Source organism: Chiloscyllium plagiosum, unplaced genomic scaffold, assembly GCF_037043375.1.
Source record: "Chiloscyllium plagiosum isolate Xiang-an unplaced genomic scaffold, Cpla_swu_hap1 HiC_scaffold_10, whole genome shotgun sequence".
NCBI lineage: Eukaryota > Metazoa > Chordata > Chondrichthyes > Orectolobiformes > Hemiscylliidae > Chiloscyllium > Chiloscyllium plagiosum.
In genome coordinates, this window is record NW_028270148.1 from 33398129 (window position 1) to 33424498 (window position 26370).

Sequence of the window (26370 nt, forward strand, 5' to 3'; positions counted from 1 at the left end):
TGTCCCTAGTTCTTTTGCCACATGGCCTTGAATCTGTATCCTCAGGTTACAAACTCTGATACCACAAAAAACAACTTACCCTTATTTACTCTATCAAAATGCTTCACAATTACTTCACAACACAAAAGCAAAGCGTTAGAAATCTGAAAAACAGTTTGAAAAGCTCAGCAGTTCGGGCTCAGCAGTGAAAATCAGAGGCTGTGTCCTAGTGAGACATGAATTGTTACATAAAATCTATTTGAATGCAACATGAAGAGATAAAGGAAGAACAAGGACAAAGTTCAACCCAGCAAAAGGACAGCTCACCACAACCACTTTCTTAAGGACAGTTAGGGAACGGCAGTAAATGCTTACCTAACTAGCAACACTGAAATGCTGTGAACAACTGAGAAAAGAGAAACAAACAAAAGTACACAGGACAAAGATGAAATTAGAGGTTGTGATCCACAGTGATTTATGATTATGACTTTCATCTTCTTTATCAAGTCTACTCTTAACCTCCTTTGCCATAAGGAGAATAATCAATTTCTCCAGTTTCTTCACATAAACGAAATTCCTCATTCCCAATAATATGCAAGCAAATCTCTTCTACACCCCCTCTCAGGCTTTGCGATCCTTCCTAAACTATAGTGTCCAGAATTGAGCACTGAAGCTGAACTGGTGCATTACTTTCTTGTTTTCTTTACTGCGTAGTGAGGATTTTCATGGAGACTCTGGAAGCCTGGATCTGAAAGACCCAACCCCATTTGTAACATCTTCTGTATCACCAGAGGTAGTGGGGTTTGGGGAAGAAAAGGGGTGTGATGTAATTCACACATTCAGGGAAACCCAATTATAACTGGAGCATTGAAACTAAATTAAAATTTAGGTCAAATTAAATGCAAAAAAGTGCTGAATTTAAACAGAGCCCATTTTTGCTGAAGGTTTATTTCCCACAGTGTGTGACTTATGATTTTTAAGAAGAGGCATGAATACATATAAAAGATTATTAAGCCCTATGGAACTAAGTTAGTTGAATCTCCTGCCTGTTAAATTTGAATATAAATATCCTTCTATATATTGAAGTTAAAAAAAGTCAGCTTGCAGTTTCAATGGGTGTTTGTTAATCATAAGGCTGAGTGATATTATAACATTGTTATTGCTTGATTGCTTCCACAATCTCTCATTATCACAGTTGGAGAGACGGGAGAGACCAGTACGTTCATAGTTTGATTGCTAGCTCCAAAAGGATATTAGGAGATTCATTTATTTGATATGTGGATATCAATAAAAGAAGGCATTCTTGGTCTTTAAAGGGTCTTTTGGTCTTTAAAACTCAATTAGAGTTTTCCTTTAATGGGAATACAGTGATTTCTTCAACAAATACTTGGAAATTTATTTTGCTTAGCATGGTCTCTAATATCTGGCAATGGTGGTTATTCGGTGAGTTGGCATGGAAGATAGATGGTCAAATGGTGGTAGATGGGTCATTGATATGCATGAGTTTGCACTAAAGTTGGTTGGGGGCTCGAAGAGGTTATGGAGATAAATGAGGTCATAGCTTTGCATGGGAAGCATTTTGGGGCCATGGGGATGAGTAGAGGGGGATAGATTGACATTGAGGATATGAGAGGTCATGGGGGTGCATAGAGGCATGAATTGACATATGAAGCAGATGGGAGATGAGGGAATTTGAGGAGTGCAGGGTAGAAGTATTAACTACTTTCATTACAATTGGAACAAGGTCCCAGAACACTCGGGCAGGTCCTTAAATCAGCCCAACTTGGTGCTGACTGCCTCTGAACTGTTTCTGAGGTGGTAGGCCCAACTCTGGCACGCACACACCCACAGGAATGAAATTCCAGCTGCTTGGGACTATTTCCCCTTCCAAGCTGGCAATCTTCTTGATTCTGCATATCAGCTTCAGGAATGAAAATCTAGGTCCGTTCCTCTATTAAAGGAGCCAATAATTCCGTAGGCTGGTTAAAAAGCAGCTTTTTGAACTTATCCTGCTACTGTGAAAGTCTTGAGTATATGCACTAAAGGTATCCCTGTTTCTTCATTTAATTCATTTAGTTTAAGTTGTTTCACCGCAATTTTCCCTCGAAATTGTATCACTTCACACATGTCTACATTACTTCTAATCGAGAATAAGTGCCCATTTTTACCGTCTGCTACTGTCCCTTTATTTCTGTAGGCTTTAATTGTGTCTACATCTTTTTATACAATGCTTTGTCTCATCTCTCTGAAAGAACACAAAATATTTTTTGATTACCATGAACTGCTTTGGTACAGTTGCTGCATTTACCTGAAAAGTGACAGTAACTGCATTCTGCACAACAAGATCTTTAGAAAATTTAGAAGTAAGTTATTTATTCTTTAGGTGATGTTGGATGAGAGGAGACCTTGATGTTGACCAAAAGCAAGGATAAAACTTACTACTTCTTTAAATTTTGCCATGAGGCAAGTTAATGTTAACTTAGCATGGCTACACTTAATATTAAAACTATGTTGATTTTTCTTATGTTTCCCAGATGTAAATGAATGTATCAGTGGTGAAGCGAACTGTCATGCTACTGCTCTGTGTGAGAACACCTACGGTGGCTTCAAGTGCATTTGTAATCGAAGTGCTGAAGTGGAATCCCAATTGTGCTACAGTAGGAACTTAATTTATTCAAAGACAAGCAAGACAACATGTTATTTTTGATTAGAATCTGGGCTACACTGGCTAGCCCAGCATTTATTGGCCATCAGTAGTAAAGTGGTGACTTCTAAGCCAATGCTGCTACCTGCACACTGAGTTACCAGTCTACAGTATCTTGGGCTATGGGTGATTGCATCTAAACTGACCTTGAGGCTGCTTGCTTCTTGACACTGAATAAGGCTGTTTGTGCTCAGCTCCAGGCAGGCTGGAGAGGACCAAATAGAGTCAGCAATCAGGGATGAGTTCACACTTTACATAGATGATATGGAGTTGGGGACCACGTATAATGTGTCAATGTTTGCAGATGACATTAAGATGGGTGGTACAGCAAAGTGTGCAGAGGACTCTGAAAGTTTGCAAAGGTCTTAGATAGTTTAAGTGAATGGGCAAAGATCTGGCAAATGGAGTACAATGTTAATCAATGTGAAGTAATCCATTTCGGTAGGAATAACAGTAAAAAGGACTATTACTTAAATGGTAAGAAATTGCAGCATGCTGCTGTGTAGAGGGACCTGGATGCCCTTGTGTATGAATCGCAGAAGGTTGGTCTGGTTATGTTGCAGCTGTATAGGGTGCTGTGAGGCCACACCTGGAGTACTGTGTGCAGTTTTGGTCTCCTTACTTGAGAAAGGATGTACTGGCATGAGAAGAGGTGTGGAGAAGGTTCACTAGATTGATTCCAGAGTTGAGGGGGTTGGCTTATGAGGAGAGACTGAGTAGAGTGGGATTATATTCATTGGAATTTAGAAGAATAAGGGGGGATCTGAAGAAACATTTAAAATTAAGAAGGGAATAGGTAAGATAGAAGTAGAGAGGATATTTCCACTGGCGGGTGAAACTAGGACAAGAGGGCATAGCCTTAAAATTAGCGGAAGCAGATTTAGGACTGAATTGAGAAGGAACTTCTTTACCCAGAGGGTTGTGAATCTGTGGAATTCCCTGCCCAGGGAAGTGGTTGAGGCTTCCTCAGTAAATGTTTTTAAAGCTAAGATAGATATTTTTTTGAACAGCAAAGGAATTAAGGGTTATGTTGAGAGGGTGGGTAAGTGGAGTTTAGGCCATGAAAACATCAGCCATGACCTCATTGAATGGCGGAGCAGGCTCAAAGGACCAGACGGCCTACTCCTGCTCCTGGTTCTAATATTCTTATAACTTTATCAACTTGCACAGGGAGGAACAGGAGGGGCAGACAGGTGATGTAGGAGGCAATGGGCCTTTGCCCTGAGTTTGCAGCACTGCAGTTAAGCATGCAACTGGCTGTTTACTGAGTGAGCAAGAAGAACATAGAATATAGAACATAGAAAAGTACAGCACAGAACAGACCCTTTGGCCCACGACGTTGTGTCGACATTTAATCCTAATGTAAAATATAGTAACTTAACCTACACACCCCTCAACTCACTGCTATCCATGTGCATGTCCAGCAATTGCTTAAATGTCCCCAATGACTCTGCTTCCACCACCACAGCAAGCAATGCATTCCATGCATTCACAACTCTCTGCATAAAGAACCTACCTCTGACGTCTCCTTTATACCTTCCTCCTAATATCTTTAAATTATGACTTCTCATACCAGTTAATCCTGCCTGGGGAAGAGTCTCTGGCTATTGACTCTATCTATTCCATTCATTACCTTGTATACCTCGATCAGGTCTCCTCTCTACCTCCTTTTTTCCAGAAGGAAAAGTCCGAGCTTATCCAACCTTTCTTCATGAGGCAAGCCCTCCAGTCCAGGTAGCATCCTGGTAAACCTTCTTCAATGCAACAAACTTCACTCATTCAATCAGTGAAACAAAATACATTCATTCATTCAGTGAATCAAACTGTATTCTTACACTCAGTGAAACAATCTTTAATCATTCATTCAGTGAACAAAACTACATTCATTCATTCATTGAATCAAACTTCATTCATTCATTCAGTGACTCAAGCTACAAAGCCTCTGTATCTTTCCTATAGTAGGGCGACCAGAACTGGACACAATATTCCAAGCGTGGTCTCACCAGGGATTTGTAGAGCTGCAGCAAAACCTCGCGGCTCTTAAACTCATTCCCCTATTAATGAAAGCCAAAACACCATATGCTCTCTTAACAACCCTATCCACTTGGGTGGCAACTTTGAAGGATCTATGTACTTGCACACTGAGATCCCTCAGTTCCTCCACACATCCAAGAATCCTGTCTTTAATCCTGTATTCAGCATTCGAATTCGACCTTCCAAAATACATCAGTTCCAATTTACCCAGGTTGAACTTCATCTGCCATTTCTCAGCCCAGCTCTGCAGCCTGTCTATGTCGCGCTGTAGCCTGCAGTAGCCCTCTATACTATTGATGACGTCTCCAACCTTTGTGTCATCTGCAAATTTACTAACCCACCCCTCAACCTCCTCAACCAAGTCATTTATAAAAACTACAAAGAGCAGAGGCCCTAGAACACAGCCCTGCAGGACCCCACTCAACACTGACCTCCAGGCAGAATACTTTCCACCTCCAACCACTCTCTGCCTTCTGTCAGCCAGCCAATTCTGAATCCAGATAGCCAAATCTCCCTGTATCCCATACTTCCTGATTTTATGAATGAACCTACCATGGGAAACCTTATCAAATGCCTTGCTGAAGTCCATATACACCACAGCCACTGCTCGACTGTCGCCAACCTTTCTTGACACCTCCTCAAAGAACTCAATAAGATTTGTGAGGCATGTCCTTCCCCTCACAAAGCCATGCTGACTGCCTTTAATCACACTATGCTTTGCCTATTAGTCATAAATCCTATCCCTCAGAATTCTTTCCAAAACTTTGCTGACCACAGACGTAAGACTGATGGGTCTGTAATTGCCAGGGATTTCCCTATTACCGTTCTTGAAAAGAGAAATAACATTTGCCTCCTTCCAATCCTCCAGTACGACTCCTGTGGAGAGGGAAGAGGCAAATATCCTTGCCAGCAGCTTAGCAACCTCCTTTCTCGCTTCCTGGATCACCCTAGGATAAATCTGGTCTGGCCCTGGGGACTTATCAATCTTAATGTTTCCCAAACTTTCCAGCACATTAACTTCATCAATCTTGATCTGGTCAAGACTGTATCCCAGCTCCTCTAAGTTTTCATTTACAACAAGTTTCCTTTCCTTGGGGAAAACCGAAGCAAAAAAACTAATTTAGGACTTCCCCTATCTGCTCAGACTCCACGCACAAGTTCCCTCCCCTATCCCTGATCATTCTCATATTCCTCACGTATGAGTGAAATGCCTTTGGGTTCTCCCTATTCCTTCTTGCCAAGACTTTTTCATGCCCCCTCCTGGCTTTCCTCAGACCATTTCTGAGCTCCTTTCTAGCAAGTCTGTAATCCTCTAAAGCTGTGCTGGATCCTTGCTTCCTCCACCTTACGTAAGCTGCCTTCTTCTTTTTGATGAGAAGTTTCTCTGTTCTCATCATCCAAGGTTCCTTAATCTTACCCCTTCTTACCTGTCTCAGAGGAACAAATTCATGCATCACTCGCAACAACTGCTCCTTAAACATTCTCCACATGTCTGCTGTGTCCTTTCTGTGGAAAAATTGCTCCCAGTCTGTACTTCCCAACTCCTGTCTGATAGCGTCATAATTTCCTTTTTTTCCAATTAAATATCTTCCCTCGGTAACTGCTCCTTTCACTCTCCAAGGCTATGCTAAATGTGAGGCAGTTGTGATCACTTTCACCAAAGCACTCTCCCACTGCGAGATCTGACACCTGTTGCTGAGCTCCAAATCCAAAATGGCCTCTCCCCTCATCGGTCTGCCTACATAGTGAGTAAGGAAACCCTCCTGAACACACCTGACAAAAATGGATCCACCCAAACCATCTGCACTTAGGAGGTCGATATTGGGAAAGTTGAAATCACCCATAACAACAACCCTGCTACTTCTGCATTTTTTAAGAATCTGTCCGCCTATGAGATCTTCAATCTCTCTATTGCTATTAAGTAGTCTGTAGAAAACCCCCAATATGGTGGCTGTTCCCTTGCTGTTCCTAACTTCCACCCATACTGACTCAGTCGACAAACCTTCCTCAACAACCTTCGTTTCTATAGCTATGATGCATTCTCTGATTAGCAATGCTACACCCCCTCCTATTTTTTCATCCTCCCTGTTCTTTTTAAACATCTAAACCCTGGAACATCAAGCAACCATTCCTGCCCCTGTGAAGCCCATGTCTCCGTTATGCCACAACATCATAGCCCCAAGTACTGATCCATGATCTAAGTTTGTCACTCTTATTTCGGACACTCCTTGCATTAAAGTAGACACACTTTAACTGATCCCTTTGTTTCATCGTGTGAGAAACCTTCCTGATAGATTCAATTAGATAGTGACGAAGGATGTAGTAGGTTGCAGAGAGACATAGATAGGATGCAGAGCTGGGCTGAGAGGTAGCAAATGGAGTTTAATGTGGACAAGTGTGAGGTGATACACTTTGGACGGAGTAATTGGAATGCAAAGTACTGGGCTAATGGTAAGATTCTTAGGAGTGCAGATGAACAGAGAGATCTCGGTGTCCATGTACACAGAACCCTAAAAGTTGCCACCCAGATTGATAGGGTTGTTAAGAAGGCATACAGTGTTTTGGCCTTTATTAATAGAGGGATTGAGTTCCGGAACCAGGAGGTTTTGCTGCAGCTGTACAAAGCTCTGGTACGGCCACACTTGGAGTATTGTGTACAGCTCTGGTCACCGCATTATAAGAAGGATGTGGAAGCTTTGGAAAGGGTGCAGAGGAGATTTACTAGGATGTTACCTGGTAAGGAAGGAATGTCTTATGAGGAAAGGCTGAGGGCCTTGAGGCTGTTCTCGTTAGAGAGAAAATGGTTGAGAGGTGACTTAATAGAGACATACAAGATAATCAGAGGGTAGATAGGGTGGACAGGGAGAGCCTTTTTCAAAGTATGGAGACGGCAAGCATGAGGGGACACAACTATAAAGTGAGGGGAGATAGGTATAAGACAGATGTCAGAGGTAGTTTCTTTACTCAGAAAGTAGTAAGGGTATGGAATGCTTTGCCTGCAACAGTAGTAGATTCGCCAAGTTTAAGTGCATTTAAGTCGTCATTGGATAGGCACATGGATGTACATGGAATAGTGTAGGTGGGATGGGCTTCAGATTAGTATGACAGGGCGGCGCAACAATGCGGGCCAAAAGGCCTGTACTGTGCTGTAATGTTCTATGTTCTATGTTCTAATACATCCTGTCACTGCCTCACCTGCAACTGACCCCCTCTCAGACATGTGGCTCTGATTTCCACCCCCCCTGCCAAACTAGTTTACATCCTCCCAAATCATATGAGCTAACCTACCACCCAGGACATTTGTGCCCCTCCAGTTCAGGTGCAACCCATCCTTCATGTACAGGTCTCAACTTCCCCCAATGGTCTGATATCTGAAGCCCTCCCTCCTGTACCAGCCTCGCAGCCAGGTGTTAAGCTGCATTCACTGACTGTTCCTCATCTCACTATCTTGTGGCACCGGTAGCAAATCTGAGATCACTACTCTACTCGTCCTGCTCTTCAGCTTCCAACCTAGCTCACTTTTCAGATCTTCAATCCCTTTCCTGGCTATATCATTGGTGCCAATATGTACCACGATTTCTGGCTGCTCACCCTGCCCCTTCAGAATCTTGTAAACCCGATCGGTGACATCCCGGACCCTGGCACCGGGGAGGCAACATACCTTCTTGGAATCCCGTTCCTGACCACAAACTCTCCTGTCAATCCATCTATCTATTGAGTCCCCTACCACTAGCGCTTTTCTATTTTACCCCCTTCCCTTAGAATACTAGGAAGGGGAGAAGCCAACCATGATTAACCATAGAAGTTAAAGAAAGCACCAAATTGAAAGAAAAGCCACATATGTGGGAAAGACGACTAGTAAGCCAGAGGATTGTGAAAATTTTTAAATCCAATCAAAGACCACCAAGGAAAGGGAGAAAATAAGCTTTGAGGGTAAACTTGCAGGTAATATCAAGACCAACCATAAGAGATTCCATAGAGTTCCCTATGAAGAGGAAAAGAGAAGCCAAAGCGAATTTAGACCTTCTTAAAGAATAAAGCTGGGGAAGTAATATGGGAAACTAGGAAATAGCAGAGGAGTTAATAAATACATTACATCAGCCTTAACAGTGGAAGACATCCCAAAATTAATAAATAATCAAGTGACAATAGGAATTGAATTGAATTGAATTGAATTTATTGTCACGTGTACCAAGACACAGTGAAAAGCTTTGTCTTGCGAGTAATACAATCAGATCACAGAGTTAAGTAGCATAGATAGGTAAATAATAGGTAAACAGCGGCAAAAACAAAAACACAAGTACAGGCGAATGCTAAGAGTTTGTGAGTCCATTCAGTATTCTAACAGTAGGGTAGAAATTGTTTCGAAACCGGCTGTGTGTTCAGGCTTCTGTATCTTCTCCCCAATGGTCGAGATTGTAGAAAAACATTGCCAGGGTGGGATGGATCTTTGAGAATGCTGGCAGCCTTTCCTTGACAGTGGGCCTGGTAGATGGATTATATCGATGGGAGGCTGGCCTTTGTGATTGTCTGGGCTGAGTTCACCACTCTCTGTAACCGTTTCCAATCTAGAATGGTAGTACAGAAGAGAGGAAATGAATATAATAACTACCACTATAGAAAAAATGTTATGAAAATTATTGGGGCTAAAGACAGATATGTTTCCTGGACTTGATGGGATGAGTCCTAGGATATTAAAGGAAATAGTGCCAGAGATAGTGAATGCATTGGCAGTAAACTTCCAGGATCCTGAGACTGTGGAAAGTCCCAGATGATTGGAAAACTGCTAATGTGGACACCTTTATTGAACAAAAAGGGAAGAAGACAAAAAAAAAGGCAGTTAGCTTAATGGCTGTTATCGGGAAAATATTAGGTGTAATAGATGTAACAAAAAAGATGTAATAGCAGAGTATTTACAAATGCATAATATGATCAAACAGTCAGCATGGCTTCATGAAGTGGAAATTATGCCTGAGAAATTTATTAAAATTTGTTCCAGAGTTAACAAGCTGCAAAGATGAAGGGGAAGCACCTGGATATAACATATTTTTGGATTTTCAAAAGACATTTGATAAGGAACCACACATTTATAAGATAATAAGATAAAGCCCGTGGTGTTGGAACCAGTATATTAGCGTGGATAGAGGATTGGCTAACTAATAGAAGAGTTTGCAATAAGGGGGCCATTTTCAAGTTGGCAGCCTGAAACTAGTGCTGTGCCACAATTATTTACAATATACATTAATTACTTGGATGAGGAAAGTGAAAGTAATATCAGCTTTGTACATTTTGTGGATGATACAAAAATAGATGGGAAGGCAAATGTTGAGTATGACACAAAGTATCTGCAGAGGGATGTGGACAAGGTTAAGTGATTGGGCAAACGTTTAGAAGGTGAAATATAATGTGGGAAATGTGAGGAAGAATAGAGAAGCTGAATATTAATTAAGTAGAGAAAGACTGCAAAAAAAACACCGAATAAAGAGATTTATGAATCTTTGTCCATGAAATACAAAAAGCTAACATCTAAATTCAGTGAGTAACAGGGGCAGCAAATGAATTTTAAAGGGAATCGATTATAAAAGTAGGGAGTTTTGCTAAAATGATGTAAGGCCCTCGTCAGACCACAGTTGGAATACTGTGAATAGTTTTGGGCCCCTTATCTAAGGAAAGATATACTGACATTGGAGAGAGTCCAGAGAAGATTCATGACACTAATACCAGGTTTGGAAAGACAGTTTTAAGAGGAAAGACTGTGTAGATTGCACCTGTACTCATTGAAATACAGAAGAAAGAGAGGTGACCTTACTGAAAGACATAAGATTCTTAGATGACTTGGCAGGGTAGATGTAGAATGTGGGTGGGTCTAGGACCAGAGAGAATAATTGTAGGATAAGGGCTCTCACATTTAACAAGAGATGAAGAGGAATTTCTATGTAGAATTTCTTTAGTGCATCTTTCAGATAGTACACACTACCGCTACAGCATATTGCTTCACTTCAATATCTGTGTTGAAAGCCTGCTGCAGCATGTGAAAACAAGAGGAACAAGGCGTATACAGGGCAGTGCATCCTGCTGACACCTTTGGTCCTTGTCCTACATTACATTACCCTATATCTTTTTCATTAATCTCTATGTCCAAAAATCTTTCGGTGTGAATGAAATAATCAGCGCTGTTTGTGGCCAGGAGGTTCACAGCAAAGGTAGCCAATGCATTCAGAGGGTCAGAGATGAGGAACCCCACAGGTTTGGTTGGTGTACAATACACGAGCTTATGAGTAATTTTATTTCCTTTTAAAGGGCCTCACGTTCGTGGGACTTACAGCCTCATCCCGGACTTATAGAATCACTTACCCCATCTGCTCCAAGTGTGGACTCAGCCATTTTTGGCCCCATTGTAAACTTTTGCTTTTCAACATGTTAAAAGGTGACATGCAGTACTTTTCAGCCACTGGCCTCCAGCCTCCATGTCTGCCTATCAGTGAGCCTCCAAATATCCAAATCCCCTTTGTGTAAAACCCCATAGGCTTTACACAAACCCATGCGGAGTGGACTCGATGGGCCGAATGGCCTTACTTCCGCTCCTATGTCATATGGTCTTACATTTCCCAAGGTCCTGATCCAACCTTTTGTTTATTTTCACTCATGGGATATTGGCATCACTTGCTGGCCAGCATTTATTGCCTACCTCTAGTTGCCCTTGAGAAGATGGTAGTGAGCTGTCTTCTTGAATTGCTGCAGTCTGTGTGTTGTACAAGTTATCCCACAATGCCTTTCGAGAGGGAATTCAAGATTTTGAGTCAGCACACTGAAGGAATGGTGATATATTTCAAAAGCAGGATGGTGAGTGTCTTGGTTGGGAACTTGCAAATGGTGGTGTTCCTGTGTATCTATTACCTTTATCTATCTAGATGGAAGTGGTCATGGGTTTGAAAGTGCTGCAAAATATCTTTGGTGAATTTCTGCAGTGTATCTTGTAGATGGTACACATTGCTGCTACTGAGGAGGAAGTGGATGCTTGTAGATGTAGTGCCAATCAAGCAGGCTGCTTTGTCCTGGAACATGTCAAGTTTTTTGAATTGTTGGGGCTGCATTCATCCAGACAAATGGGGAATATTCCATCACACTCCTGATTTGTGCCTTGTACTTGGTGGACAGGCTTTGGAGAGTCCGGAGATGTGTTACTTGCTTCAGCATTCATGTCTTTGACCTGCTCTTATAGCCATTGTATTTATTTGGCTAGCCCAGTCCAGTTGAGGTTCTGGTCAATGGTAACCCAGTATGTTGATCGTAGGGAACTCAGTGATGGTAATGCCATTGAATGTCATGGGGCAATGGTTAGTTTGTCTCTTATTGGAGATGGTCATTGTCTAGCATTTGAGTGGCATGACTATTACTTTCCCTAAGTCTGGATATTCTCCAGATTTTGTTGTATTTGAACCAGGGCTACTTCAGTATATGAGGAGTTGCGAATGGTGCTGAATATTGTGCAATCATCAGTGAACATCCTATTTCTGACTTTATGATAAGGGTGAAGGTCATTGATGAAGTAGCTGAAATTGGTTGGGTGTAGGACACTACTCTGAAGGACCTGTCTGCATGACTCTGCACCTGCTCATTTTTACCCCCTGGCATATGAGGTGGGTATGACGGGTGTGGCCATACACAGTTCTCTCCCCTTGAAGCTGAGGTGCACCTGACCATGGGTGAATATCTGTTCTGCTTGCACCCCCTTTCCATCTATGCTTTACCATATCCCCCCATTGGCAATACTGTTGCCCCCTTCACAACTGTCATGTCCTTTTCTCATAGCCTTCAACCCCTAATCATGGAGAATAACATGTTGAATCTCTTTCACAAGGAAATAGTGCTCTAGTCACCCCAACTCCTCGTTCCCCTTAGTTTTTGTGGACAAACCCAAAGGACTGATCATGGCCCAACCCTGAATAGCCAAAGCAGGCAGACTCAGATGAGAAGAAGTGCTGAGACTCCTGACCAGGGGATTATACAATCACATTAACCCCTACCCCTTGGGCTGGCTGCTATGGAGCCATAGAACTGACTGTGATCCATTCTCCTGTCTGCAGAGACATAGCTGATTGAGAACACTCTACCTGGACATCTGACCATTGCCAATGCCTTAGACTGGTATTGGATGTTGTCCTGACTGATTGGTGCCTTCAGTGAGGTCCACTCCCCTAAGACATTGAACTGTGGCTGCTTGCTGCATTTGCTCTGTGCATTTGCTGCATAATTTGCTGGCACATGTTGGCAGGTCTGAGAATGACGTAGCACTCTGCCACACAGCAAGAAGTCTTTGCCCTTGACTGAGGACTGCTACCAGTAAGGCATGCTGCCTAGTTGTATGACTGCGCAACTTGATATGGCAAGGAAAGCAAGGCATGGATGGTGTGCACATGTAGATAGGTGCTAAGTAAGCTAGCAGTAAGAGAGCAAGTGAAAGGCCCTGAGAGGCAACCTGGGCCAATCCTTGAGCTGGATACCAGTCCGTAAATGTGTCCTTGTTGCAGCCTTTCAATGATAGTTGCCAGTAAACTCTGAAATGCAGGTCTGTGCTCCTAATCTTCCTGCAAGCATTCAGAAAGTTGTTCTGATGGCCTTGAAGGGTTGGCAAATACTGGATGGCAATGTCTGTGGACAAGTAGTGCAAGTGGATGGTGCTTGTGGGTCTTGCCATAGGATGGTTCTAAGCAACATGGAGATCCTTTGGAGCAAGTGATGAGCTGAAGTCACCAGGTACCCGTTCTGATTTTCATGGCAAGAAGTCTTGCTATCCAGTTTATTTGGTGGGTTTGGTAAGCTAGGTAGCTGAATAGTAATGAAAAAAGTTGAGCTATAAATAAGCTGTTTAGCAGGTTATAATCTTGCCCCTTTAACTGGCAACTCACTGCTTATGTTGTGTGCAACCTGCCTCACCACTCCGCAAAAGTATAAAAGATGGGAGATTGATGCTCCCAAACCTCAAGGTTGGCTTCGCCAGACTTCTTGTCCTAAATCGCGCGACGGCCCATGTCCTTGTGACCACAATAAAACTCCATTTATTGGGTTTGCCTCGTATTATATACAATACTTTGGCATAGTAACCTCCTAAAACCAGGCAAAACTCAATACGTTATTCACTCCTGCTATAAATCACATTGCGTACCAATTTACATGACTTTGTATTTATTCATATTAAATTCACCTTCTTCCTTAGTCCATCTTTTCCATTTGAATAGGCTTATTTTTGACTGCATGGGTCAACTGCATACAGGCTCTTGTCATTACCAAAGCTTTGTAATTTTGCAGTTTTCATTCAATATTGTTATTTCTATGTTCCAGTTGCAACTGCTTCAAAATGCTGAGATTTCATTCTAATAATATGCAGATTAATATTCTAATTATTAAGATACAACACATATCATCATGTTAATGACTTTGATTTTTCTCAGGAGCAATGCTTGAGTTGTCCTTCAGAAATTTGTGACATAACAGGGACTATTCCAAAGGGCATTTAAATATCAAACATATTGGACCAGAGAAACTTGTAGGCTAGACTAGTTGCTTTTCTTTTCCTAAAGTACTAAAGAGTCATGATCACTTTTACTGGTAGCAGCATTTTATATTTATCTGACACTGTGGTGTTATGAATCCCTGGTCTCTGGGTTCCTATTTTCATAATATAGTTATTTTGTTCTGAGGTTATATAATCGGTTTTAGTATATGAAAAGCAACTTAGGTCTGGTTAAGAGAACGGGGAAATAAGTGATGTATGAACTGTTGTGTCAGTTTTTACATTCTAACTATGAATTCTAAAAGTCTTATCATGGATAGCAAAACTTCTTCCTAATATTTCATAAAAATATATTTGTGTGTATTATTCTGACATTTTTTTTGCTGATCTTCAAGCAAACAATCCAGAGTATGACAACAAGGACAAACTGCTATTGGGCCTGATATTGGGAATAGGACTCCCACTGCTGCTACTTCTACTGGCATTACCAATTTTCTACTATTGCATTCGAAGGAAAGTGAAAGCAGAGTAAGTATGGTCACCTTTAAACACAAAGCGCTCTGCGGTAGAATTTGTCTTCAAACTGTCAACATTTGCTGTCACAACTCCTCTGAAATAGCCAATAACCTGTTGAGGTCACACTTGCATAGTCCAGGGTAGAGATCCAGAGACTGCAGCCCATGATTCTACACTGTTTCACAATTTAGGCACTTCTGAGATTCCACCTGAATACAATCAAATCTTTCCATGCTTACACTTTTAGCCACACTGTAAAAATTCCTGATAAAGTGCCACATTTTTAAAAACAATGTAATAAGGTTTTTAATTGTGTAATAGGTTGATAATTATTACTAAACAGCTTCAGTGATCCTGAATGAATAATTTTATATTTGTTAGATGTCAAGTTTCTCCATTACGATAAATATGATAGGTTTTAAAATATATAAAAAAAGTAAAAGTAATGCTATATAATATTTTAGCCTTTATAACAATTTTATATGTGGACACCTAGGATTTCTTTTGTTAAATGTAAAACTTTAAATTTAAAATGAGTGTTACTTTCTGGTTTTCTGACTGAAAATGTTTTCACTGCTTGATGACATAATTGTTGTTGGATACCGAGCGATCCCCCAGACTAGCACCAAATTTAAACTAATGTTGGGAAAGGAAAACTCCATGCCACCAGGACACCTACACCTTTGTACGTGACATCCTTTAAGGTCAGCAGTAAATGCCATTGCTTTAGTACTGACGGTGAAATCCAACACTACATACTTACAATAACTGCCTAATCAATTAATTTCCATGCTGAGCAAAAACATTCGGTACTATAAATGGAACATAAAGATCAGGAAGATTCCAGCTCTGGTCTTAGGTCTGTGTTGAGTTAACTTTTTACCAGTACTTTAACACTGTACCAGTGATACAGAAATTAACATTAATTCTGTGCCATTGGGTTACTGTATGGAAAAAAAAACCACTTTGGTGAATACAATGCAGTGACCCAGCTGGAATTTGTGCATGTATTGATGTCAGGTCAGGATCAAAGAAAGATCCAGAATTTCCTGGAAACTTACACCAGTGGAATGGTGAATCTATGGCATTGAGTTTTTTCCATAAATTATTTTATTATAATTTATTTCATTATATATTCATGGATTTTTAAAATCACTCTAGCAATACCATCATTAACTTCATGTCTATTTTGTCAATCCCCTTTAGCATCTTATCTAACTCACTTAGATCTCCTCTCATTCTTCTAAATTCTAGACAATGTAAGCCTAAACTGCTCAATTTCTCTTCATAAGACAAACACCTCATCTCTGGAATCAATCTAGTGAATCTCCTCTGAACTGCCTCCAATGCAATTCTATCCCTCCTCAAGTAAGGGGACCAAACCTGTACACAATACTCCAGGTGCAGATGCACTAATGCCTTATACAGTTGTAGGAACATTTCAGGTATGGACTCAATGGGCTGAAGGGCCTCTTCACACTGTGTGATTCTATGATTCCCTACATTTATATTCCATTCCTTTAGCAATAAATACCAAAATTCCATTTGCTTTCCTTATTACATGCTTTGCCTGCATACTAGTTTTCTGTGATTCACATACAAGGACACCCAGAACTTCTACACTGAAGCACTCTGAAATTTCCCTCCAGATAATAAATTATTTTTCTATCTCCTGAATAAAATGTACAAGCTCAAACTTATCCATTTTAAACTCCAACTGCCAAATTTTGGTCCATTTGCCTAACCTATCCATATCTGATTATAAATTCTTTCTACCTTTGTTGCAACTTACTTCCCACTTATTTTAGCGTCATCTGAAAATTTGGCTCCAGTATCTTCTATCCCTGCATTCAAGTCACATGTATACTTGTGGTCTGAGGATGAAGCCTTGTAGCATCCCACTTGTTGCATCCTGTCAACCAGAAAAAGACCCATTATCCCACCTCTGTTTTCTTTACTCACAGAACAAAACCATGTAATTAAACTCAGAGATTGTGCTATTCCAGATGATTCTGGGCCCAAATTTATCTGTGCTGCCATTTCTAGATTCCAGTGACATACTAGCACTCATAGTCTTCACTCACACATGTATAAATGGGCAGCTGGAGGCCATCAAACTATATCCTGGTGTGTTAGCATCCTCAGCAAAGAAGGAGAAAATAGTTGACTGATTAAAACAATTTAAATTGCTAAAGCACAGTTGCTATACCAATAACATTTGTAAATAGTTAAAATTTAAAGATGTCAAGTGGATTTTGTTTAACAATATACAATGCTCAAACACATTTCAATGCACAGTTTTTAAAAGACAGAAACTTGGACCAAGTTAATGCTCTTTACAAGCCAGAAGATATTTCAGAGTGGTTGCATTTTGCCATATGGGAAAAGGAGGAAAGAGTATCTGGATGGGGCACCAAAGATATTGTCAAAGAGGAGACTTTTATGCAGGGGTGTTGAAATCAGGTTCGGAAATTAATAGTCAGAGCGAAGTATGCAGAAAATTTAGAGGAAGCGGGCTTAATGACTGAAAAAAATGTCACTATGCTATATGCCTCTTCCTGTGTTGGGCAGAGGATTAAGTGTTAGTTTGGAGTGTGAAAGGAAATCAAAGACAGACAACTGGTGTCGAAACAGCTGCAAATGAGATAAGGGATAGAGCAAGTATAATATGAAGAAACCCGAAGTAACATTCCCATTATTGCCACTTACTAGGACCATAACTCACAGGCTGCCTGCAAAATCCAATCGGAGAAAATGAGGACTGCAGATACTGGAGATCAGAGTCGAGAGTGTGTTGCTTAAAAAGCACAGCAGGTCAGGCAGCATCTGAGAGCAGAAGGATCGACGTTCCATGATTCCTGATGAAGGGCTTTTGCCCGAACCATCGATCCTCCTGCTCGTCAGGATGCTGCCTGACCTGCTGTGCTTTTCCAGCACCACACTGCCTGCAAAATCCAGCCCATCTGCCCCAAGTGGTGAGAGCGTGCAGTTAATTCTAAATTGCCTCATATTTTGTGCAACCTCCCGCAAGAAACAACATTGTGAGCTATTTTAAAAATGTTATCACTAAGTCTGTTATCAACAAATAGTGTAGATTTTGTGAGCATGGGGAAGTGAGAGTTACAATAGTGATGAGAGTAAGGAGTGCAGCATGTGTGAACAGGAGAAAAGTGTAGACTTAAATATGACTGATTGTGGAAGAGTAAATGAAAGTGAATAATGTGAATGGTTACAGTTGGTGGAAATGTGAGTAGATAATACTGAGATAAGAAGTATGATTCTTAACTTGACAAAGCTGATGAGGTAATCAAACCTTTTTTGACATTGTAACAAAATCACGGAAGCTAAACTCGCCATATTAACATCATTTACCACTGCTTCCTACCATTGACAGAGATGTAAGTGCATAAGAAATAGGAAGTGTAGGGTCATTCAGACCTACACATCTACTCCTGTATTCAATAATGTCATGGTTATTCCGATTGCTGCCTGAGTTCCACTTTTCTGCCTAAACCCCAACATCATTCATTTATTTGTAGATCAAAAATCTGTCTAATAGCCCTCAATACATTCAGTGACCCAGCCCCAACTGCTTTCTGAAAAAGGTTTCAGTTATGAATGACCCCGAGAGAAGGGATTCCATTCTTCTTTCCATTTTAAGTGAGGGCCCAAATTGTGCTCTTTCCTTCCATCTTTCTGTCAGCATTTATTCTGTTGGCTAATGGTTCTATATACATTAGAGGGAATTGAATCTCCCATCCATTGTCCACTGGTTGAAACAAGGCTTTCAAAGTGGCACTGGAGAATCTAAAGGTACTGCAAGTCTTACAATAATTCTCTGTTTACAAACAACTCTTACAGTAATTCTGTTTACAAGCAATTTCATCTGTCTACAACTGGAGTGCACATCCCCTCTAAGAAATGCTACCTGCATTTCAGTAGCATTAAATACACTCAATTTCCCCTGCACTCCCAAATAGACATGCAGCTATTAACAGTATAGGGATTGTGTTTGCAGGTCTAAATCCATGGCACTACACTGCCAACACCAATTTTATGTGGTCTCTGTATCCACATGCACTTTGCCACCAGATCATCCATCTTCACACAATGGAATTTATAAGCGCAGGGTAACTCAATATGAGATGGTAGCAGAGGCACTGAATTTCTTTTGAAATTTACTCAAGGATTGTTGGTGTTGTGCCCATCCCTAGTTGCCATGAGAATGTGATGGTGAGCTGCCTTCTTAAACCTCATATGTTGCTGTTAGGCCCAAAATGCCATCAGGGAGGGAATTCCAGTATTTTGACCCAATGACACAAGGAATGATATTAAATTTCCAAATCAGATGGTGATCAGTACTCAAATAAATACCTTTAACAAAAATAATACATTTAACAATACGTAACTGTTGACTATGTTCAAGAACATACATCTAAAACACATTAAATATTGTGATGTTGTATAATCCATCACATTTAGAGTCCAAAGAATCATAGAGATTTACAGCATGGAAACAGACCCTTTGGTCCAACTCGTCCATGCTGACCAGATATCCTAACCTAATCTATACCCATTTGCCAGCACATGGCCCATATCCCTCAAAACTCTTCCTATTCATATACGCATCCAGATGCCTTTTAAATGTTGTAATTGTACCCACCTCACCACTTCCTCTGGCAGCTCATTCTGTACACGCACCATCCTTTGCGTGAAAAGGTTGCCTTTTAATTTTTTTCCCCCCACAGCCTAAACCTAGGCCTTCTTGTTCTGGCCTCTCCCACCCCAGGGAAAAGACCTTGTCTGTTTATCCTGTCCATGCCCCTCATGATTTTATAAACCTCTATAAGGTCACCCCTCAGCCTTCGACGCTCCAGGAAAAACAACCCCAGTCTATTCAGCCTCTCCCCATAACCCAAATCCTCCAACTATGGCAACATCTTTGTAAATCTTTTCTGAACCATTTTAAGTTTCACAACATCCTTCTGATAGGAGGGAGAAGAGCATTGCACACAATATTCCAAACGTGGCCTACCAATGTCCTGTACAGCCGCAACATGACCTCCCAACTCCTGTACTCAATGCACTGACCAATAAAGGAAAGCATACCAAATGCCTTCTTCACTATCCTATCTAGCTGCAACTCCACTTTCAAGGAATTATGAACCTGTACTCCAATGTCTGTTTGTTCAGCAACACTCCCGAGGACCTTACCATTACGTGTATATGTCCTGCTCTGATTTTCCTTTCCAAACACAGCACTTCACATTTATCTAAATTAAACTCCATTTGCCACTCCTCAGCACACTGACCTATCTGATCAAGATCTCATTGTACTCTGAGGTAACCTTCTTCGCTGTCCACTACACCTCCAATTTTGGTGTCATCGGCAAATGTACTGATTATACCTCCAATGTTCACATCCAAATCATTTATATAAATGATGAAAAGCAGCGGACCCAAAACTGATCCTTGTGGCACACCATTGGTCACAGGTCTCCATCTGAAAAGCAACCCTCCACCACTACCCTCTGTCTTCTACCTTTCAAGCCAGTTCTGTAACCAAATGGCTAGTTCTCCCTGTAATCCATGAGATCTAACCCTGCTAACCAGTCTACCATGAGGAACCTTGTCAAATGCCTTATGAAGTCCATATAGATCACGTCTGCCACTCTGCCCTCATCAAACCTCTTTGTTAGTTCTTCAAAAAACTCAATCAAGTTCGTGAGACATGATTTCCCATGCACAAAGCCATGTTGATTATCCCTAATCAGTCCTTGCCTTTCCAAATGCATGTAAATTTCATCTGTTAATTTATCAAATGAATATAAGTTGATTTCCTGTTCTATTTACAGCATTGCTTCAATGTCGAATGGATGCGTTCTTCAAGGAAAAGCTGTTAAGCATGTTGATTACCAGGCTGAAACTCTTGTCTACAATGTACATCATCTACCTTCATAGATACAAAATAAAATATCCAGATACATCTGAAAAAAAAAACACAATGCAAACAACAAATTATTGAAGAAATAATAATTTAAGAGCACTTAAACTGATATTGTATGTAATTCTTTAATGTATATTTATTTACAGGATGAAACAAAGTACAATATATCAATGGCAATATTTAGGTAGGCAATAATTTTCCTTTCTTCAATGTGAAAAACTTCCAGAAAATTGTAGAAGTCTCCTATGGACCCAAGTCCAAACTTGTAACTGTGTCAGTGGCCATGGTATCATGGGATGTCACAACTATGGCAAATATGTAGCAGTTTCCTACCAGAGCAGAATCCAACTCTGGTATCAATTTCTATTACTTTTGGCATTTGCAAACAAGCAGCTTATTGTAAATTATATATCGTGCACATCTTTTTTCTCTTAGCTCCAATGTATGTATGCTTATGCAGTATTTCATATCTATTCTCATTTATTTACTAAATGTAAACCTACAATCAGTGACATTTGGAAGCTGGTTACCTCGTACTCTCCTATCTCCTCTCAATCATTTTGAATCACTGCTTCAATGGTCCTCACAAATCTTAAATTTCCATTTAGTGATAATGGACTGGATTTTTCAATAGCATGCCGATCCCACCGTCATAACCGGAACCATGTGCCACTTTGAAATGCCTTTTCCTGTGCAATTATAATCAAAATTCTAAATGCCAGTGGCATCCACACAAAACACATTCAATTTAGTAAAAACTGAAATAACTGCGGATGCTGTAAATCAGAAACAAAAACAAAATTGCTGGAAATGTTCAGCAGGTCTGACAGTACGTTTCAGGTCGGGTTTGAGTTCTGAGACAGGGTCTCAACCCGAAATGCTAACTCTGATTTCTCTCCACAGATGCTGCCAGATCTGCTGAGCTTTTCCAGCATTTTCTGTTTTTGTGACTTCAAGTTAATTTTGGGGAAGACTTTTGATGTTGAACACCACCTGGAGGATCTGCCCAAATTCGTTGCCATTAAATAAAATATGGCAGCACATAGGTGGGATTTTTTGAGTTATTTCAGTTTAAAGTCTATGCAATATGTGGATAATATTAGTAAAGATAATCAGAGTGTTTAAGTTGATCTGGTAAGATATTTTAATTACAGCATGATATATTAAATTAGTACTTATTCACAAAAAGTCAAAAGACCTACATAGTTTGGGAATAGAAATTCACACCCTTATTTTCTTTCTACCACATTAGACAGTGCCAATCTGAAACCTGCTCATTATTTTAATACATGGCAGACTTCTGTACCTTTTTTGTTAATTTTCCCAATACTATTCTATCCAGTATTCTCATCTTCTTGGCTTCCCTTGTATTTTTCTTCATATCATGGCAGGCCTATGTCTAATTATACTGGTGTACAGTCCCACTCCCTGATGGTTCTGTCTTTAAGATTAATATTGGTGTCACTATTTTATGGCCTGTAAAAGCTCAATTACCAACTGTAACAATACAACCATATTATAGCTTCTTGAACATTGCTGTTGAAGTCTAAATGTTGTAATATTAATCTTGACTCTTCTATTGTTGTCATTTCCTCTTTAATAGTATTTTCACAGAAATCTGAAGTAAACTATCTAGTCAGTATACTTGCCAACTTATGAGCTGATCTCGCCCAGCCTTTTTAAAAAAACTTGTTCCTCTTTGTGCTGGTCCACAAATACAAACAGAATCTAAACCTGATTATTTCTTTGCTCTATTAGTTTAGTGGAGCAAGTTTTGTCAATAAAGGCCTCCTCTCGCTAAAATTGTAATCTGCTGTCTACTTTTCCACCACCAGAGATGCATAACAGCTCTGACAGAAGCCCTAACCTGAACATAATGTTGTTCAATGTAGCATAATAGGTGACATTTTGAAATGGCCTTGGAAGAAGATTACCAGTGCCGAAATCTGATCTAGTAGAAAGAATCAATGGGGAGAGAATGAAATGTTTCTCAGAGAACTAGTTTATAACACTCTAATAATGCAGCAACAAAGTGCACGACTCAATGTCTCAGAGGAGGTGGAGCTTGCAAAGAAGAGTTTGCATCAACCCCATTTCCTGTTTCTACACAACCTGTAGTTTAGGAGCTGCTGCACTATATTGATTTGACAAGGAACCCACAATTTCACATGGGCATTATACTAAAGATAACAATGATGTATTTTACCATGTTAACCCTGTTCAAACTGTTCCATGGTCTGATATTAATAGTTCATCAAGTAGATTAGCAATCACCTTTCTATTTCGCTATAAATGGTCATCTGTGCATCTGAGTAGTTTCAATCTGCAGTCATGCCATTCAGAATTCAGGGTAGCCATGGCAGCCAACAAGAATCTTCACTTCTTGTACTTCAAAAGTCTGAACCTAGCACTATTCTGGATCAGTGGTGCTGGAAGAGCACAGCAATTCAGGCAGCATCCGAGGACAGGCAAAATCGACGTTTCGGGCAAAAGCCCTTCATCAGGAATAAAAGCAGAGTGGGCAGATAAGGAGTGACCTTGCAGCAAACAAGCTGATGATAGACTGTGGATTTCAACAGTTCCTCATTTCCCCTTCCCCCACCTCATCCTAGCTTCTAACCTCCAGCAACTCGATCCCCTGACCTGTCCGGACTTGTCCGACCTGCCCAGCTCCTTTTCCACCTATCCACTCCACCCTCTCCTCCCTGACCTATCACCTTCATCTCCTTCCCCACTGACCTATTGTACTCTATGCCACTCTCTCCCCACCCCCACCCTCCTCTAGCTTATCTCTCCACGCTTCAGGCTCTCTGCCTTTATTCCTGATGAAGGGCTTTTGCCCGAAACGTCGATTTTGCCTGTCCTCGGATGCTGCCTGAATTGCTGTGCTCTTCCAGCACCACTGATCCAGAATCTGGTTTCCAGCATCTGCAGTCATTGTTTTTACCTCTCTGAACCTAGCACTAGTCTAATTGATTCTTATTTATGAACCACAAGGATAGAATTCTCTAGTGAAAAGATCCAATATCAAAACTGTAACTGGGAGGCAGCAAAGATTAATCACATTTGAATAGCACACCACTGCCCTTGAAGCTAAAGTGGGCAAGTGAGCAGATAAGGAGTGACCTTGCAGCAAACAAGCTGATGATAGACTTCTGTTCCCCACAATGAGCATTGATTTAGGACAAGGAGATTTAAACAATTTGGGGAGAGGCAATGGGACATATTGGCACGGAGCATTGAAGGGAAACAGACATGTTTTATTTGGATGGGTTGCAGAGTTGGTGGATATCAATGCTCACATTGGTAATTTGCAGTCATTTTTGCAATGGCAGAAGTGTTGCTAAAAGGCTAAAGAAATTGAACAGATGTCATGGTAAATGCACTATTAATGAATGACACTGGTCCAAATAGAGACTAATGATTACGATATGATTAGTACAATAAAAATCTTTGATAAAATTGTGGCGTGTTCTACTATATTGTACATTGCATGTGCAAGCATATATGAAACCTATTGAATAAATTTATCAATGAATATAGATTGCACTCAATTCTGAAATATCCTGTATACCAAAGAAACTCACTTATTTATACTGCATATTTGTTTCTTCTGAAATCAAGATGTGATCTGTTCTTAATAAGGCTTAGCATGATATCACATAGAAACTACACAAGAGGAATTTTGTTTGATCCAATCCACCTGGAAGACAATGGATTCATGAATTTTAAAATCCTACTTTACACGAGTGAAATCCAAGTATTTTCTTACTTTCCATTTATAATCCAGACTTGCAAATATTTGACATAAAAGAGAATTATTTCTACTTAAAAGAGAAAGCATGAGGTTGGAAATATCTTGGAGTTGTTTCTGCAGCTGGAAGTGAGCCATCAATCTGCCTATGGATATAGAAACATAGAAGCTAAGAGCAAAAATAGGCCCTTCTTGCATTCTCTCCACACCTCTTGATATCTTTAATATCTAAAAGTGTATAGTTTTATAATGACATGAAATATAAATTAAGAAAAAGTGAGAAAAATGAGAGTTACAATTTGAATTCAGAACACTGATTGAGAATGAAATTGTCAAGTTGGGCGATTAGGAGATCTAAGTTTGGCAGATTTAAACTCTAGACCTAGTTACTCTCACAGACCTACATTGTAAAATGCTCCTAAACTCTCTCACAGAGCCATACAGTAATCTGTTCTAAATCTGCTCAGACTCTTACTGGAAGATGTCCATTAACCATCTCTCAGATCCACACTATAATCAGGTCCATAGTCAAAATAGCAGTTGGGTACCAACAGCATTATTAGATGCTAATCTGAAATTTAAAGTTGGATCCTGTTGATTTTCTAGCTTGCTTGTGCATGAGAACATGTTAAAATTGAAGCTGGGATGGGAAGGCAGTAGACATCAATGAATGTGTGACTAGGCCAGGTTAACAGCTCCCTCAGACAAGTGAGGTATAAATTTTACTTAGACTTAAATAAGCACCTAGTTGAGAATGTCACAAATTCAGCAGCATGTCTGACTTGGAGTGTTATTCAGGAATTTCAACTAAAATTTATAATTGCAGTCAGTACTTCAGGGCTGGATAGGAGTGAGTACGTTCCCTGTTGCATTTTAACTGTCCTTCCTTCTTTCATCTAATTAATATGTCATGAACATGTGACCTCACTATAGTGAACTATAGAACATTTGTTTCAATAGAGCATACGTCAATGATGAGTAGGTAACAAGATCTACTTTTGATATGTCCTTAGAAACAAAATATTTTTCACTCAATGCCTAAAGATATACTCAGAGTTTAATAGTGACCTCTAAATCATCAGCTGATGCTAGTTAAATGGTACTTTTGAAATATACTGTTAACTCCAGCTTTCGTAACTTTCAATAAAAAGCCTTTTTTGAAAGTTAATCCATGCATTTGACATTGTATCAAATATCAAAGACATCCATTTAAAAGGAATAATGTTTGTTTTTAGGTAGCTTTGTTTTTTGCATAGACTGGTTCAAAAATTCAAGTTTATGGCTGCCACAGATGAGACAATGATAAGTCTTGCAGGACATCATTTCATTTTGTCAATGCAGTCCAGTTCTTTTTATATCTTACTCCCAGTGATTATTGTTCAGGTTCAATTCTGAACAGTGGGTGTTAGGTGGGTAGAACTGTAATGATTACTCCTGATGCAACACACTGGATAGGCTGGACCTAAAGTTCTCATGCCAGTAGGTTTGAAGCCAGGGTGCACATTAAATCCAGTGGCTGACCTGGTCATCACCTGCCCCTGTCCTACAGCAATTATACCAATGATGGGAGCTTTTGACAACTTAATCATGAGTGAGACAATTGAAGCCCTTAAAGTGGGGTAGTAAAGAAACCCGAGCCAAGTGCCAGCCCAGTAGGTTTCCCTGTGCAGGCTGGCAGCAGGCAGGTGGGATCGGAGATGGTGCTCCTATTTAAATGGATTCCCTGACCACATCAGAGGGAATCCAATCCCAATCCTATCGCTGTCTCTTTTGTGCTCCCCATCCCTGAAGGTCCAATCCCTCTCCCAGTTTTCCCTCCCAACCAGCTATCTATTCTAGCCCCAAAAATCTTTGCTCCCCCATTCCCCTTACCAATACTGTTTGGCTCTGACAAGACCAAACAAGATTTATATTTGTTTATG

The 26370-nt window shown here is 40.4% G+C and overlaps 1 protein-coding gene across 1 annotated transcript in view; it reads left to right on the plus strand.

Moving 5' to 3' along the window:
• The window catches only part of LOC122553176 (mucin-4), a 95272-nt gene extending 72144 nt beyond the window's left edge, over positions 1–23128 (plus strand). Inside the window, exons 19-21 of the mRNA XM_043696763.2 lie at positions 2514–2636; positions 14627–14759; positions 20603–23128. Of these exons, the coding sequence (XP_043552698.2) occupies positions 2514–2636; positions 14627–14759; positions 20603–20708 (362 nt within the window). The 3' untranslated portion in view covers positions 20709–23128. The remainder of the gene's footprint in view (positions 1–2513; positions 2637–14626; positions 14760–20602) is intronic.
• The last annotated feature ends 3242 nt before the right edge of the window (positions 23129–26370 follow it).